The sequence below is a fragment of the Cyprinodon variegatus genome, unplaced genomic scaffold (assembly GCF_000732505.1).
Source record: "Cyprinodon variegatus isolate N-32 unplaced genomic scaffold, C_variegatus-1.0 Scaffold324, whole genome shotgun sequence".
In the NCBI taxonomy this organism is placed as follows: domain Eukaryota; kingdom Metazoa; phylum Chordata; class Actinopteri; order Cyprinodontiformes; family Cyprinodontidae; genus Cyprinodon; species Cyprinodon variegatus.
The window spans coordinates 642833-660200 of NW_015150777.1; the positions used below are offsets into that span (position 1 = coordinate 642833).

Genomic DNA, 17368 nt, shown 5'->3' on the forward strand with positions numbered 1-17368 from the left:
CAAACATTGCAGGGGTAAGTCTGCTTGAGCAAATACTTTCTGTGCGAGAGAAAAAAACAACAACAAATAAGGTCACTTGATTATGGTTTGGAAAAACAGATAAAAAGATGAGGTTTTTCCCCACCATATCTATAGAAACTTTGATCAAATAGAAACTTGGATAGGGACTGAGGTGCAGACAGGTACATAGATGCAGTATGCAGGATCTAACCTAGTGGTTTGAGCAATGCGTTGGGTCCTGGAGGTTCTGAGTTCAAGTGCCACACACTCCAGGTTCCTGATCCTGGACTGCCACTCTGGTGACTGATCAAGGGAGGTGCAAACTGGCAGGCCATGGATCCCCAAGGGGATGGGTTAAATGCAGAGAGTGAATTTCCCCATTGTGGGACAATAAAGGAACATATTATTCTCACATTATTGTGAGAATTTGATTAAATTGATAAGACATGAGGAAGAACCAGTAGTCAGAACAACAATCAACAAAAACAAACATTGAGTAATTTAAATATGAGTGGGAAGTTACAGGCTATATGGAAAAAAGGATCAAAGGAGAGTGCAATCGCAAAGAAAAACCCAAACCCCAATATCTAAGGATCATAAGAACAATTTTATTTGGCACTCTTTACTTAAATTAAGATTCAATATATATTATTGAAATAGAAATTAATATACATGCCAACAGCCTTAATATACATGACAAGCTGATAAAGTTAATAAATCAGTTGTCTTCAGTTAAATGCAATACAAATAAGGTGCATATACTGCTGTAAAGATGTGTTTACTCCCCTGGAGATTTGCTCTGGGTTTTTTATTGCATACTAAAGCTTAGTTTTTCTGAGAATTCAGTTTTACTACAAGGAAAAGATAATAGTAGCAGTAACTGCAAAAAGAAGGATTCTTTTGCTCAGGAATAAGGATCTAAAACATAATATCTGCACCTTGGTTGAATTTATGGGTGTTTTTTTTATCCTTTTATGTATTTTTTTTTTCTGTACACTGGATGAAAAGATGTAATTGTACCAGTTATTGGCTCCTTTTATACTGGATGTTTGTGTCTCACTAGAGTCACATGAGTATAGTTCTCGTCATAATAATGGATAGCTTACAGCTTTTGTGCTGCAGATGATCTATTTAAAGCCTACAATAAGGGGTTTCCCTGTTTGTCAGTGTGGATCTCTGCACAGAAGCAGTTCTGTTTGCTTCATGAGGAGAACAAAGGGTTGCCAGTCCAGTAATGAAAACACATTGCCTGGCACTCATAGTGACCCAGATATAAATAGAACGATTGTAATCCATAAACTGTTTTTATTTCCAGCTCTGTTTTTGTTTGATTCTGGGGTTGAAAATAAAAAACATGAAGTCTCTATTTTCGACTCGTTTTCAAGTATTGCAAAGGTACCATAGAAGTAAATCATCTCCTCTTGCTGTGTCAGATTATATATGACCAACAGTATTCCTCACGTCCCTCCAATGAAATGCCATGACATCAAATAGCCACATCACCTGCTATCCAATCGAAAATCTAACATCCTTCAGGAGCCACGCCCATCACCCATGCTGCATCGTCATGGTGCTCAGTCCGGATGCAGTTGTCATGGAGATTGGGGAGAACTCAGCGTCCACTGGTGGCACTGTTACCATGGAAATCCTCCCGGCTGGAGCAGTCTTGGAGGAGCAGGTTGAACCGGAGGACTCGCAACACAGTGGTAGAGAAGCATTCCGGCACAGAAACTATCGGATGCTGATTGTGATTGGAGAGATTCCAACAGATTATCACCTGGAAGCTGCTCGGAGACAGATTGTACAAGGTGAGCTTGAGGGTTGAAGCTCTCGATCAGTCTAGCTTCATAAAAAGCAAATCTATTGAAAACAGTTTTATTCTAAGTGATATCAGTCTCTTGATCCTACCTCAAGTTGTCATTAAAGTTCAGAAAAAAAAATTAGAGATATCCTTTATTTTCCCTTATTCAGGATATTCAGGTGTAACTGTAGCAAAGTGACAAGAAATTTGAAGGAAGCAGAAAAAAAACAAAGATTAAAATATAAAAACTTACTTCTAAGGAGAAAGAGTGAGCTGATTCTGCACACATTAAAGCAACAGTCTGCAGTAATCTGGGATAAATAAAAGCATAAGTTGTAATTGTGTTGAGACTTTCTCTATTATGAAATGTTGTGGCTTTTGATCTTAAAGTGAATATTTTATCAGGTAACAGGCACAAACCTGTATGCATTTGACAAAAACCCGAAAAGTTTTGTATCCTGCCCCCTTTAACTCAATACTGCAAAATCATCAGCCTCAGTCGGACTGGATAAAGAGCATCTCTGGACATAAATCGTCATATCATATCAAAGTCTAGTGGCCAATACATAAAATTGGCCACTAGACTTTGACTAAACAGTTATAAAACTAATACGGTAAGCTTTAATCTAAGCCAGTGTCTCCCAATTTTTTTCTGCTTCCAACCCAAAAACAGCTGCAGACGAAAAGACATGTGATCCTGTCATAAAAATGCACATTAGAGTAGTTTTTTGCCCCTTGAAGGTCCAAGGTTTTGAATACCAGCCTGGGCTCTTCCCTCCACATGCTTACTGTGTCACTTCTAGAGGTAATTCTTATTTTTATTCTCTGCTCCTCTATAAAAGCCAGATTTGTGAGATGTGCTGTAGCTCACCAAAATTGCCATGTGCCTTTTGGTGGTTTTAAGAACGCATGAAAAGCTCTGCATGATGCAGTCCTGGAGTTAATCTGCATCTTTGTTTCATGACCAGGCTTTAAAACGTATTATTTATTTCTTTTTTTTTCAGTTTTAGGTCAGGAAAATTAAAGAATGTCACAGTTAGTAAATTTCAGCGGCACATTTTACGAGGAGAGGAGAGGAGTTTTTTTTTTTAGAATGTTAGAGCCTAATCAAATATTTGACCTGTCCTCAGGACAAATCTCAAAACATAATTTTTGTGTTAAACAGATAAAGAATCTTACTCCAGAGAAAAATATCTAAACTAAGTACAGATAATATTGTTTTCCATCTCATGGGAAGCAAAAAAAGAATCCTGTTTCTCGATCGTTTTTTAATGATTTCTTTTCTTAATATCAGGTTTGCTTTCCTGGAATGTTGATCTGTCCGTTTGTGACCTGAATAAGGAGCTGCAGCTTTTTAAGACCAGACACACCGCTCAGTTTTCTCCTCAAGTCAAAGGTCAGACTCAGTTCATCGATTTTTTTTTTTTTTTTTTACAGAAGCCAGTATGTCAGCAGTATTTTTATGGTGTGCAAAGCTGTGCATGTTGACTGTTACTGTGGATCAATGTAGACCAGAATCTGCAACTCCAGAGTTAAAAAAAAAAGCCTGTTTGGTTCTTTTACAATGGCAAAAAAAACCCCCAAAAACATTTGCTGTTGTGAAATATATACATGATAACATATGCAAGTTATAGGATTTTTTCTTTGGGGGACAATTTCATTGAATCCTCGTGACAAAATTACACTAAAATACTATTAATTTTTTACGGGGCAAGTTTTTCTAGTATATATATCTATATATATATATATATATATAGATATATATATATATTTATTTTTTTTTTTATTTATTTTTTTTTTTATTTATTTATATATTTTTCTAGTATATATATATTAATTCTATACAAATATCAAGACTATATTTTCCACATATTTATATATCCATATTCTGTATGTTTTTCTTTATTTAAAAATCCACAAATATGTGGATAATTATCAGAGTCAAGACCCTTAACCCCCATACTGCTCACACAATGGCAGCCCACTGCTCCCAAAGGGGAAAGGTTAAATGCAGAGGTACATTTCCGCAATGTGAGATCAATAATGTTCAATTACTTTATATTAATTATCATTAGATTCTCAGCCTAGATGGACAGAAAATAGCCGAAGCTTTGCTTGAAACACACTTTTGTTGCTTTGCATCTCCTGCCCTGTTCACATGCTCCGAAGGAAATCAGGATACATTTCAGCTGGTATTGATCCAGCTCTCATGTGCAGACGTTCTCTCTGAGGGAGAGCCAATGAGGGCAGAAGGTAAAACTGATTGACTGGATGGAGCAGTAAGATCACGACCTAACTGTTTTTATCTGGCAATATGGCTGCTCATCATTTAGTAACTCTACTCTTATGTCAGTAACATACCAAAATATACAAAACTCTCAACCCTCATTTTTGTCTTTATAGTTTCTTATACTTTGTTTTGGTCTTTGAAGCTCTTTCATAGTTTGTCTTTCAAAATTCTTTTGCCTTTTACCTAATTTATGATTTAGTTTGTGATCTTTTTCAGACCTCAAAAAATACACTAACCTTTTCAGCTTCATGACAGAGTATCTGTGAGACTATGTGGAGCATTTAGCAAGGCTAAGGTAAATAAATAAATAATAATAATGTAAATAAAACAAAACAGGCAATAATAAAATTAAAAGATAATTAAAAAAAAAGGATACTAATAAGAATAAGTTTGGAAATATTATAACCAGTTGTAGATTAAGATAAAAACATGCTGTTTGCCTGAAAATTGCTGTGTTTACTAAATATGCCCATTAGATTGTATAAATAATGTAATAGTTTTATTAATAAGTGCCTTGAAAATTTGGGATTTTTTGATAGAATTTATTTCCATATAATAAACAATATTTAAAAGGGGGGGAAAAAAATTCTAGTGTAAGTGTGTCTTTTAATTAATGCTCCTCATTAGAACAAATAAACAAAGAAACCTAATTGTTTCTTTGTAGACAATTAGAAATACAAACATGAATATCACAGTGGAGAAATTAAACAAATAAATATATGTTTTTTTAAAAGTAATAAAGCTAGAAAATGAAATGTAACTTAGTTTAAAATGAAAAGATCGACTTCAGCAACCACCCCCTTTTAAAATCAAAATAGCTTTAGTTTAAATCTGATCGTCACGCAAGCTCTGCCCTTTATGAATAATTCAACTTTTCAAACCAATCATTCCCCTGTGATTAAAACAATAATGATTATCAGCTGTGGCAGCAGAGCCACGTTTTTCTCTTGTTAGCTCTATAATGGCTCCATCAGCGTTTGGGCATCTGAAACTGTCATTTTCCTTTTCCTCTCTTCTCTTTCTGCTGCTTCTTTTCCTGTCAGATTTGGTGCTTTTCATCAGAGCACAGACAGCACCTCGCAGAGCAGATTAGAGATATAAACTGATGAGAGATCTGCTCTGAAATGAAGCCATTTCTCATTTTGGTTTGATGTCTTTGTCCTGCTTTGGGTGGTTTTACATTGAAAGTATAAGAAAATATTTGCCTTTGCTCATTTCAGAAAGTTGAACTCACATAGTATATAGCATCAGGACACATAATATATTTCATTCGTATTTCTTGTCATTTTTATAATCACTGTTTAGTGCACATTTTGAGAGACAGTTTGAGAGATAAAACTGTGTTGGCAATGACTCATAAGCAATTTTCTATTTACAGAATATAACCTGTATACTTTTATTATTGATGTCATGTGTTACTTTGGGTGTTTTTTAGTAAACTATTGCGTTGTGTATAATGTATAATGGAGGTTGTTCGCAAATTTTTTAAAAGCTCACTCCATTAAAAAAATAAGAATAAAAAATGCACAACCCTCTAGCCGATCCTGGGAGGGAAAGACTATTAAACGTGTGCGAGAGCATGCAGAAGCCCATCGCTCCTTGTGCAGGCTCTGTTTAAAAGTTGCTGTTTGCATCGCTCAAACAAGCTTACTTTCCAAAAGGAGATTTGCAATTTTTCCACTATGTCAGACACTCCACCTGTAAGTGAAAATAGGGACTAGCATGTTGGAAGGCCTTACGTAAACATATCACCAGACTGATTGACACTAGGAGGACCACTTATTTTGATGATCCACCCACGAAAAGAACATCCCTCACTATACCTCTAAGATTAAGCACAGATGCATTTTCATTTGTTTTTTGTTTTTTGTCTGTCTTACTTTATTTGTGTATGATCTTCTTCCCACCATACTATAAAGCCCTCCAAAAGTCTGGTTTATTGATTAGGCTGCTCTAGCATCTTGAAAATGTTCTTTTCTATTGTAGATTTTCTGCAGTGTTAAAGAACGTTGTTTCTATTATAATCAGATTAGATACAGCTTTCAGACAGATGTCTTTACATTTGTCTAGAGCACTCTGGTGTACAGAGTATTCATTATTCTCTTTCACAAAAATTCACATCATGTCGCCACCTATGATCTCCCTCCGGCCAATCATTAATCTGATGGAAAAGGCAACGTCCAGCCTGGTTCTGCAAAATAGTGCCAGTAGTGTAGGATGACTGGAAGGGACTGACTGTCACTGAGCAAACACATCTGATTTGATTTCTGTCTCAGGTCTTCTTACTCATTTAGTCAGAAACGATATTGGAGTCTTGTTTACTGTTTTAAATTCTGTGGCTAAATTGAAATCCTTTAGAAGATGAAAATATGTCTTTCAGCATTTACAGGCTGTGCATTGCTGGAAGGAGACAATTTTCTGATTTCTTCTGCTTAGCCTTGCTCTTATTTATATCAGTTGTTTGAGGTGAAGTAACTAAAGAAAAGTGTTGATAAGTTTTTGACATATGTATACTCTGGATGTCAGAATAGATGAGCTAAGATAACACATCTAATAGTGGTGCATGCCAGCTGTAAAAGGTCATGTTGGAGAACCAATCATATCCTGGCAGGAAAAACTATCAGGCCGTGCTTTTAAACTGAAGGTCAATTTTTCAGAGCTGCTCTGATGTGGCTCCACTTACTTTCACTGATGCTCAGAGAGAGGTTCAAAAACTCCCCCATCATTTGTATTTACTTTTCAAGAACCTGTCTCTATCAGCCACCACAGACTGGTTTCACTGCCCGTCACACTCCGGCTCCTCGTTGCCTGTGCCTTGAATACTAATGCAGTGGCTGGTGGGTGTGTGCTCAGCCATCATGCCTGGCATAGCCAGACACAAAGAACACAAAGGAAATCTATTCCTTCCAAAAAGGATGGTCTGTCATTTGTTGGTTGTTTAAAATTTTTTTTTTATACATATGTTGGCTGATGAGTTTAGCTAATTTCTCACTAATTTTATCAATTTATTGAATACAAAGAAACATGCCCTTAATGGTGCAAGAAAGTGCATGGAAACTGCACTACAATTTTGACTGTCCAACATTACTGTTTATCCATTCATTTATTAATATATTTATTATTTTGTTAATTCATCATTTAAATAAAAAACTAACAAATAGGTGATAGGTTAATACTTTCATTTACATTCATAAAATTAAAAATTTACACATTTAAGCAAATTAATATCATAACTTTAATATGCTAATATTTGCTTAAAAACTCAGAATTGTATTTTATGAAATTATATAGAATTATATACCGGTATTTGAACTATATTTATATAATTCATTTATTGTTTACATTTTTTTATGTATGCTCTGACTGTAGTTACAGTAATATTAATCAAAAGTTGTAAAGAATACAAAAGTGCCCTTTTAAAGAAGTATTATGAGAGCCAAAAATTTTATAAGTGTAATATTTTCCTTGTTAGTCAATAGGAGATTCTGTTGCTGAAATAAAAGCTGAATTTATACTAAGCCTTTTCACTCATCTAATGTTTCATGAGAAGGTGCCAATTTATGAGGAGTGCACTGCAGTTACGGTGTTAAAACATTACACCTCTAAATATATTTTAATCAGACAAAAACCCAGCAGACAATCAAACAATGAAACTGTGAGAGAAATGCTGCAGAAGGATGAACAATGTGTTAAATTATCAACCCAAATTGTGATGAATTATTGTCAGATGAAAACTGTTAGATTAAAATAAAAAATTCAAAGAGAAGAATTTGAACTATTCCCTAAGCAAATGGGTTTTATTCTGTCCATTAAACTCTTTTGTGTGTCTCATTGTTTAAAGAGAAAGAGAAAGGCAGCTTTTATCAGTTCAAGTTAATCACATTTTTGTCTAAAGCTTTTGGGTGTTTCATGAATTTAGATACAACTTGCATTTACAAATGAGAAGAAAAGATTGTGAAATAGAATCTGATACTATTTAATGACGACTAGAAAAAAGAGAGGTAATCTGACAAGTACTCTGATCTTTGTTTTTTTTTTGAGATAGGAAATGTAAGAAAAAAATAGATTGGGTCCATGTTATTCTGTCCTGAATGTACAAAATTTTTTGATCCACAGCAACTTGATTTAACATTATGGGCCCATATCACGCTTGTGATGAATGGGATGAAAAAGTTCAGTCATTTAGCAGCAAAATACGTAAAACATGTGGGGAACTTAAACCGACAAACCTCAAATTAAACATTTGACCAAGACACAAAATTAGATTTTTAAAGTATAACACTGTTGCTAGGTTATTGTGTTGGTTAATCTGTAGAAAAGCATCAGAGATGTATCAGTATATGAAGTTTATTTTATAACAAAGGAATAAAGGGATTTTATTTTTTTTCCCATGTTAGTCACACCTCATATCACCTAAAATCACTCTATCAATCTAATTAACACACTGATGACTGAATAAATGTGGCAGATGTGCTGAAATGGTTGACTTCTAGTACCTCTAAAGGAGAGTGTCCATCAACCCAGCCTGTCGCCATCTTTGCTCAAACATGTCCTCATGTGCAGGAAAACTTTAGGAAGACATGTTAGATGCAAAGAAGCTTCCGGTTGTCCAACATTGTTAAGCTCACAACAGCAGTTTCTCTTTAAGGTTTGTGGAAAGATACCTGACAATCAGTGTAAAGTGTGCTTCAGAGTAGGAGGGTGTGAGAGCATCTGCAATTGCTGTGAGACAAAGAACCCATCACTCTCTGACTGAAATTCTGCTGGAAGATCGACAGGAGAGGAGACTGGTGTTACTTCGAATTATTGGCCTTTCCCCTAATTCTGCTCAGGATAGGGATAAAGCATCGTTAAAGAGCAACTTTGTCCAATAATCCAGGAGCAGTTGATTGATGATCTATAGTGTTTTTAACACCAAAATAAGTAGCTGCGAAATCCACCTGCACTTAAAGTTAAGTCATGTATGTATAAGGTTTACATATAAAAACAATATATGAATCAGCTAAGCACTAAAGTCTCACCTGAAATCACAAACCTAATTTTATTTAAAACCTTATGTGGCCTCTTTTAGTCATTTTAAACATGGGGCCAGGTTCCCTGCAGAGCAATATCAATGAGTCTCTGATGTTCAATAAAAAATATATGACACGTCCAATCACGTCATCATCAGTTTCATCTCTAAGGCCCAATGGCATTCAGACTACCTAAGATATCCATTTTCTTCTCCAGAGAGGAGGAACAAGGATAGATTAAGCTGTCACCCACATGGTTCAATTAATAAAGGCTCAGTGGACCAGTGCTACAGATTAATGGCTGGCAGAAAGCACTGGGTGGAATCAGAGATCCCTCAGTGGATCCAGAAGATCCTGTGTGCAAATATTATCCCACACCGCATATCTGATATTTGTGTATATGTGTATAGCATGCAGCATTCTGCAAAAGTAGTCAGTCAGACCTAATTTATTTATATATATATATATATTCTTTGCTTTTTATTGAGGTCTTTATTAACATAAAATAGATTTGGAAAGTGTTGATTTGTTTAGATGATGTAGATTCTTCCCTGAATAGTTTGTATGTCTGGTTAACTGATTCACCAAACTGACATCTCTCTGACTTCTCAAACCCAATTCCTGGTATCCCACCTCGAGTGCAACCAATAAGTTACTTAATTAATTAAATTAATTGTAAAAAGTTATACAGGTAGGTATTATGAGTGACAGTGATATAATACAGCAGAAACAGCAAGCGTCCCTAACATGTGAAAATTGCATCATTTATAGCTTTTAAAGCTCATGTAATTTAATTTCAGTCTGTTCTTTATGACATTTTATCTTTGTAGGTAAATCTAATTTTGAGCTGCTGAATCAACAGAAGAGGTTTTATTTTAAAGATTTTTCTTCCAAGCTGCATGTTTGGATCACAATAGTCTTTCTCTGGGGATTTCTATCTGAAGAACCACTTTGATGCAAGATAAAGTATTTCAGTGTGCTCAGTAAAGATGAAACCTTCAGAAGCTAACCTACAAAATTAAGATGCAGCTTTAAATCTCGCCAGCTTTCTGATTGTTTAATTGTAATTTTGATATTAATTATAAGACATACTGAAAAGAAGAATGCCTTTGAACGCTTTGAACCTTTACAACATGTTGTACTGTATGTGTTAGGTCAAGTCATATGGTGTCCCTTGTGGTTCTTTTTTTTTTTGAGCACCTTTCAATGTAACAAATTGTCAACTGTTCTTGGGAGGAAGCTAAATAAATGCAGAAGCCACTTAAAACAGACTAATGAATTATAATGTCTTTCGCCTGACAGACCAAATATGTTGAGATGTGCACAGAATGTCTTCATTGTTCCTATGTCTCCAGCCTCGCCACAGCAGACATTTTTTTGTGCAAGGTTGCACCTGACTTCAAAACATGGTAAATGTGGATGTAGAAACTGCACCATCGATTGTTTTTAGTTTGATTAAAACTACTATCACATTGCAGGCACTAGCCATTTGCATTTATCCATCTGTCTCCTACCACTTGTCCTTCAGGGTCCCTGGGGCCTGGTGCCTATATCTCTAGCAGTCTGTGGGCAAAAGACAGGCTACAACCAGGAAAGGTCATCACACTATCACAGGGAAACATAAAGACATGCAACCATTGACACCCCGGGGCAATCTTGAGTCACCAATCGACCTAAGTGTAATGTTTTGGTCTGTGGAAAGAAGCCAGAATACTTTCAGAGAGAGCCCATGCATGTATGTGGAGAACATAAAAACTCCATTCAGAAAGACCCTAAAGCAGGGACTAAACCCCAGCCCTCCTCATGGCTACAAACTGCACCACTTTGCAGGCAATTTATGTTGGTGTTATAGTTTAGTTTGGACAGCATCTCCCTAGATGGAACCAAAGTTGAACTAATAATACAAAAAAAAAAGCCTAAATTTTATCCACCCTACTTTTAGGGGCTGAGTACCTGACCACATCTTTTCAGGTACACACACGCATTAATTTGTCATACAGAGGTGCCTGTTCCCAAGAACCTTCACAGTTTAACTAAAACCCTCAGCGAATCAGCATCCTGATGATGTATGTCCTTTAGCAGATAACATTCTCAGTTCAAATGTCACAGTTTTGATGAATACTACATGCTGTATGTTAAGAAAATTTGGGTAGTAACTAGTTACTTTCAAATTTACATCAGTTACAATATATTTTTGAAAAAAAAAACTTTTAGAAGTAGTTTTACAGCATTTTACTTTTACTTGAGTAAAATTTCTAGCTACTCCATCCATTGTGTAGCATGTTTAACTTAATGAAAACCAGCTTATTTAAAACAAATATGCACCACTGAGAGGAACGCTGTCTTCTTTTTTGTACATAAGGCTTATTTAATAAATGTTATTTTCCATCTGCTGAGTCTGCCCTGTTATTTATGGGTTGAATGAAAATACAGTTAACATACTGTAAGCTTTATAACAAAAAGAAAATATTGAATCAGTTGTTCTGAATATGGGTAATCAGTAAATCAGTTACTCAGTACTTGACTAGAGTTTTTACAAAGGTTTTTTTTTAAAGTAATTTCTTTAAAGGCTGCTTTCAACTTTTATTTGAAAATATGTAAAAATATGAGGAAGTAGTGCTACTTTTGCTTCTACTTTTACTTACTTTTACTTCAGTACAATATTTGGGAACTCTACCCACCTCTGATCTTAAGCTTAATTCAGCTAATACACACATAAATAGAATTGTAATGTTTTATGTTTATCATGGAGTAATATAGGTTTAATATTTATTAATAACAAAATACAAAAGCTCAAAAGTTTTGAGCTAGAAGCCAAATGCACTAAAGCTCTGATTCTAATTTTATTTGAACTAATCTTTTTCATTTAAATTAAGTCAAAAATAGTTGCTTTGCAACATTATTGTACATTGATATAAAAAAGTATTATTTTAATCCAAACAAGAGATTTTGATTATTGTTAATTTGACTTTGTTCCAACTCTATGTATTAACCACAGAGTGATATTTATAGCTTATTGTAACTAAAGTAATAAACATTTGGTCATTACAACTGTAGCAATTAGCAGATAAGACCTTATCCTAAAATTGGTTTCTTAACAAACCTAACCTGAAATTGCTCATAGTTCAAAGTTTCTCCATTTATTCCACGGATAGAAAACTACATTGAGTTAATTGAGCTGATGAGGTCACATTTAAGTTAGTAACACACGAATTTGACACTATTACCTTTGATAGAAAGTGAATGTTTACTTTGTAACCAACTGTTTCAGTTGATCTTTTCCATGGTTAGGGATTTTTAATTCTAGTTAAAGTGAAATTAATGCTTTTAAATCAGATATATTATTTGTTTAGTTGGAATAAGCATAACATTTGGCCTGCAATACCTGATACTGGTCTATGTCTCTGAAAGCGAAGTCATTGGGGTCCTTGTTGGCCTGGCTGATCAGGCAAGATGTTTTGGTTCCCTGCATGGCAATAAGGATTGAGATGATAGTTGGAAGGAATCAACTCTATTGCTGCATTGTAGGTTTTTGAGAGCTGGAACCTGAGACCACCCCCTCTATTTAAGGTTGTTTTTTCTCTCTTGACATAAATGGCTTCCTTCACACCCCTTTTAAACCACCTGTCTTCTTTATAACATTTTGATTTAAACAAATAAATGACAAATTTCACTTCTTTTTGTTTTGCGGCTGCAGTTTTCCCATGTTATAGAAGCAATTCTGACTATGACTAGATAGTAGATCCAACTTGCGCACCCAACAGGTTTGCACATCTTTTTTTAAATCCAAACATATAAACCAGTTTAAGGCTTTTTATTTTCAGATAAGATTGTGTGATATAATAAATTATTTTACTTTTGAGGGTTGCTACTAAAAAAAACTTTAGCGTTGATTAAGGGCTCACGCACCTTATTTAATCATACCTGCTTTAAACAGAAGAAATTCATGAGTACCGAGTTTTGATTGAATCGTGAACTACACCAGAAAGATGAGAGGCTGCGGGGATGAGTGGCAGGGAAAATGCTGCTTTTGCAGTTAAACAGGCAATCACAGTCAGTGCAGCTGTCATAGCGGGCCATCTTCACTGTGTGTCCTGTAAATATCTCATTTAAGAGCCTGTAATTACATAAGTTTTAATTAATGTCATTGAGTAATATCTTTTTTTTTAATTTTTTCTTCAACTCATTTCCTAAATAATGAGTAAACATTAAGGCAGTCTTTCACTGTCATTAACTTTTATGAAATGAAGTTAATAAGTTCTGAAATGACTGTTAATCTCTCCAAAACTGCCCCAGTGGTCCAGAAAATGTCCGAAGGTAGTGGGTCAGAAATCCTCCTAATCAGATCCCTAAACCATCTTAGGTGACTTCTTCGACGTGAAGGCGCAGAAGCAATATCCTGTCCTCATGCTGCAATGGTTCTGGCCCTAAAACACTCTCAGGTAATTGTTGCCCAGTCTCAGTTTCTAATTGTTGAATCATAAACGCTAAACCTTAACTACGTAACTACTACTATGAGATACTGGGGCCTGTAGGGTTGTAGATGTTGTACTTTTGACCCTCTAGATAAGCAAAGTTGGATGTTGTTAAATTCCCTTCTAAAGAAATCAGCACCTCAGACAGCGACTTTAGATGCTCAGCCTTGAAGTAGTGAAAGATATCGCAATAAAATTTGAGTCCTGTGGCTGTCACACCACAGGACTCAAATGTAGCCATGTTTATCTCACCATGTAGCTAATCAAAGGTCACATTCAAGTTCTTTATCTTCAAGGACTAAATGGTACATAGCCATTTAAAATCACTTATGGTTGTATAACAGCTTAACCACATGATGGCAATACATGCACTCCTCTTGCTGGTCAATATTTTCTTAATTTGTTGACAGCAACTGTATTCCTCTTGAGTCCAAAACCTTAAGAGTATATTTACTACTCTTTCTAGACTGATAGATGTTAGTGTTTTTTATTCTTTAGATTGTGGGCTTTTATATCTTTAAACATATCTTATATTAATGAATTTGTTTTGACTATTTTTTTTTCAAGGTTTGAAAATAATCAGGCATGGGTTTGACAAGTGAAACTTCCCCAGAATCTGTGATAAGTTGCCAAGATGCTGTGGAGAGCTTTTAATTCAGTTTATTTATATAGCTCCAGGTCACATGTCATCTCAAGCCAATTTGCCACTGACTTGCAAGACATGCTCCTCCTGGATGAGTTTGTGGCAACGATCCAGGAGGAGCACGTCCATCTTTTTTCCATTTTCACTTTCAGAAAACTAGATTTTCTATTTACTTAGGTGATCTTTTGTATACCAGAACATTTAAGTGTAACTTACAGCAAAAAAAGCAGAAGTCTGTTTGGTCGTCTTCATAGTAATACACGTTGTTTACAATCATAAACTTCAGTTTTTATTGACATCTACCATAATACAGTTTCCATGTACAATTGTTATCGCACAGTTCAGGCTCACTAAAGATAAAACTGTTGACCTTTAGACAAGCAGCTTCATTCAAAACCTTAATGCACCTTATTACAGAGTGCTTTCCAGAAATAAAAAGAACCTACTACTACCGTGTGGAAAACAAAACACTATTTCTAGCTGCTATGTGGATGTTTAAAGGATCTAAGAGATGTGATGTAAAGAGGCAAAGGAGGAAGAAGAGAGAAGTCTGACATCATTAGCACATTCAGGGGAGAAAAAAAGGCGTGGCAGGTTGGCCATCCGAGCTGTGCAGCCGACAGCTGTGTGACATTTAGAGGAGACCAGCAGTCATTTGAGATAATGCTTTTTCAGCAGGAGCAGCTGTGATGTGGTTCGGTTTTATTAAGAGGCTAAATGAAGAGACATTAGAAAAAACGGGGTCAGTGGAGAGCAGTTTTAATAACACAAGGCGGCGGAGAAAGACTTGCTTTTCCTGAATTCACGTAAAATCTGTAAAAGAGCATCAATTTATTTCCTGGGTGCCTTATTATGGTAAACTTAAATTAGCCCTTTCCTTCATCTCCATATGTAAAAAGTTACATCCAGTTAAATTGATAAGAGCTTTTCTGATCAGCTAGTCTTCATTTAAGGTTTTTCAAGTATTCTGATTGTCTGTTTTTTTTACTTTGGCTGCTTTTCTGCTTTTTTCATTCGATTTTTAGGCTAATATGTTGTATATTATGGCCACCTAGATATTACCTTATGCTCTGAAAAATCCTAAAATAACACAGTTTGTCAAATAGAAAATAGGATATATGTTAATTGATTGTGATTCCTAAAGTGGCTTAAGGTGTTAACTTTACACACAGCAGGTAATTAAAAGCCTAAAGCCCTCTAATTCTATGTATGTGTTGTTATGATCTTAAACAGATTAGTTAACCTGCTTTTTTCTTCAATTTATGTTAAAAACTAAGGGTTTTCTACTCTAATCTCAAGTGAAGAATTAAGATACCAATTAAAAATATTATATAGTTGGTTTTAGGATTCCTTAACCAAAATCACGAAACCAAAGTGCACCCTCAGTGAGCCATGCAGCTGTTATCTTACAATATTGTGCATTATCATGTGCAGGTCATTGAAAAAATTTACAATGGGCTGATTACCTTATTATATGCATGGAAACTTTGCCATCCTTAATCTAAATGCTTATTTTTTCCCTAAGCAATAATATTTCCTTTGAGTTGGAAAATGTAATGGCTGCTGCAGCTTCCATTTGGCCTCTATGGTGTCACCTTCCCAGAATGCTATGCTCAGAAATTTAAAATAGCCTATCTCAGTGGAGTACAGTAGTCCAGCTAAAACATTATTAGATGAGCTTTATGACGTTCAAAGCACATTGCAAAATATTATGAGCTGTAACAGTACTGAAAACCTAAAAATCATCATAACTAAATTGCAAGTTGATCTGGAATAAGTTCACGCCTCATCTTTAGGGCCCCAGGATTTCCATGTTGCACAAAATAAAGACTTGAGAGTTGGAAAATGGGAAAGTTCATGGAACTTGTACATTTCAACTTATGCAAAAGTTGGCTAGATGTGCACACTGCAAAAATGATCTAGAAATAAGTAAAGGTTTCTTACATTAAGTGTATTTCCCCTTCATTTTAATTATCATATTAATTATCATATTAATAAGATAATATGCACTTAGATTAAGACAATGTTATTGTTTCTTTCTTGTTTTAAATGTAAATCGTCTTGTTCCATTGGCAAAGTGTCACTTGCCTAATCAACTTAAGAAAAAACTTATTTTAAGAAAAAATTACTTTTTTAGATTTAACTTTTTGCAGTACATGTGTCTGAATAATTTCAATGTAGAACCCCTGCAAAAATCCTGTTTTGCAAAATCCTATGCAAAATTCGCAAAAGTTTTGAACCACTGACCATACAGTCAGCATACGGAAAACGAATGTCCCTCGTATCATAAAACGACATTCTTTAAACTTTGATCCAGATTAAATTACATTTTCCTGCCTTTAATGCATTGCATTGAAAGCTCATCCCAGGTCTTCTCCATCATTGGTTACAAAGCCAAGGATCAGCATGAAAGGCTGCTGTAGCTAGTACCAAGCTGCTCAGCCACTGCCACTTTCCTGAAGACTGGAAATCAACCCCTTCTACCAGGTCTGGTGATGACAGGGAAAATTGTTTTCATAAAAACACTTTTTTATAAACTGTTTTAAAGCCTAGTTAAAAAGCTAACAGTTTATCCCTATATAGTGCTCTATATAGGGGTTAGGGCGGACGTGCGGACATGGCTATAGAGTTCTTGAACCAGATGCTGACATGTTTTCAGCAATATTTATAAAGTTGTGAGAAATTTTACTTAATAAGTGTTTATATAACAGTGTTTTATGTGTTTTCTAATCTGCTTATTAAACTTTGTAAAATATATATGACTGAAGAGTCCTTTAAATTGAGCTCCTTCATGTCCTTTGTCTTTAACAGAGCCATCGTCCTTCAGTTAGAGTGTCCCCTGCCATGAACAAAGGCTCCCTCTGCAATTTCAAGGGTTCCTAACCTATTTTGTAACACCTCTTAGGAATAATCACATGACATAGAGAATTAGTTATGTATCTGGTTATTGTTTTTCTGATTAGGAAAAAATGTCCTTTGAAATATTATCATTAGCCAATAATGTTTTATAACCCCTTTGATCTTGTATTGGTTTGAACACATTCCAACTGCTCTAAATTATTCTAAAACTGATTTAAACTCACTTCAAACATTTAAAGATAATCTTTGGTTTTCAAACATAAAATCCTTTCTGAACTGTCCGTACTG

General features: G+C 35.1%; 1 protein-coding gene across 1 annotated transcript in view; it reads left to right on the top strand.

The window, feature by feature from the left end:
• Positions 1 to 1611: 1611 nt before the first annotated feature.
• map1a (microtubule associated protein 1A) overlaps positions 1612 to 17368 on the top strand; it is a 41861-nt gene continuing 26104 nt past the window's right edge. Inside the window, exons 1-2 of the mRNA XM_015384810.1 lie at positions 1612 to 1808; positions 3096 to 3197. Of these exons, the coding sequence (XP_015240296.1) occupies positions 1640 to 1808; positions 3096 to 3197 (271 nt within the window). The 5' untranslated portion in view covers positions 1612 to 1639. The remainder of the gene's footprint in view (positions 1809 to 3095; positions 3198 to 17368) is intronic.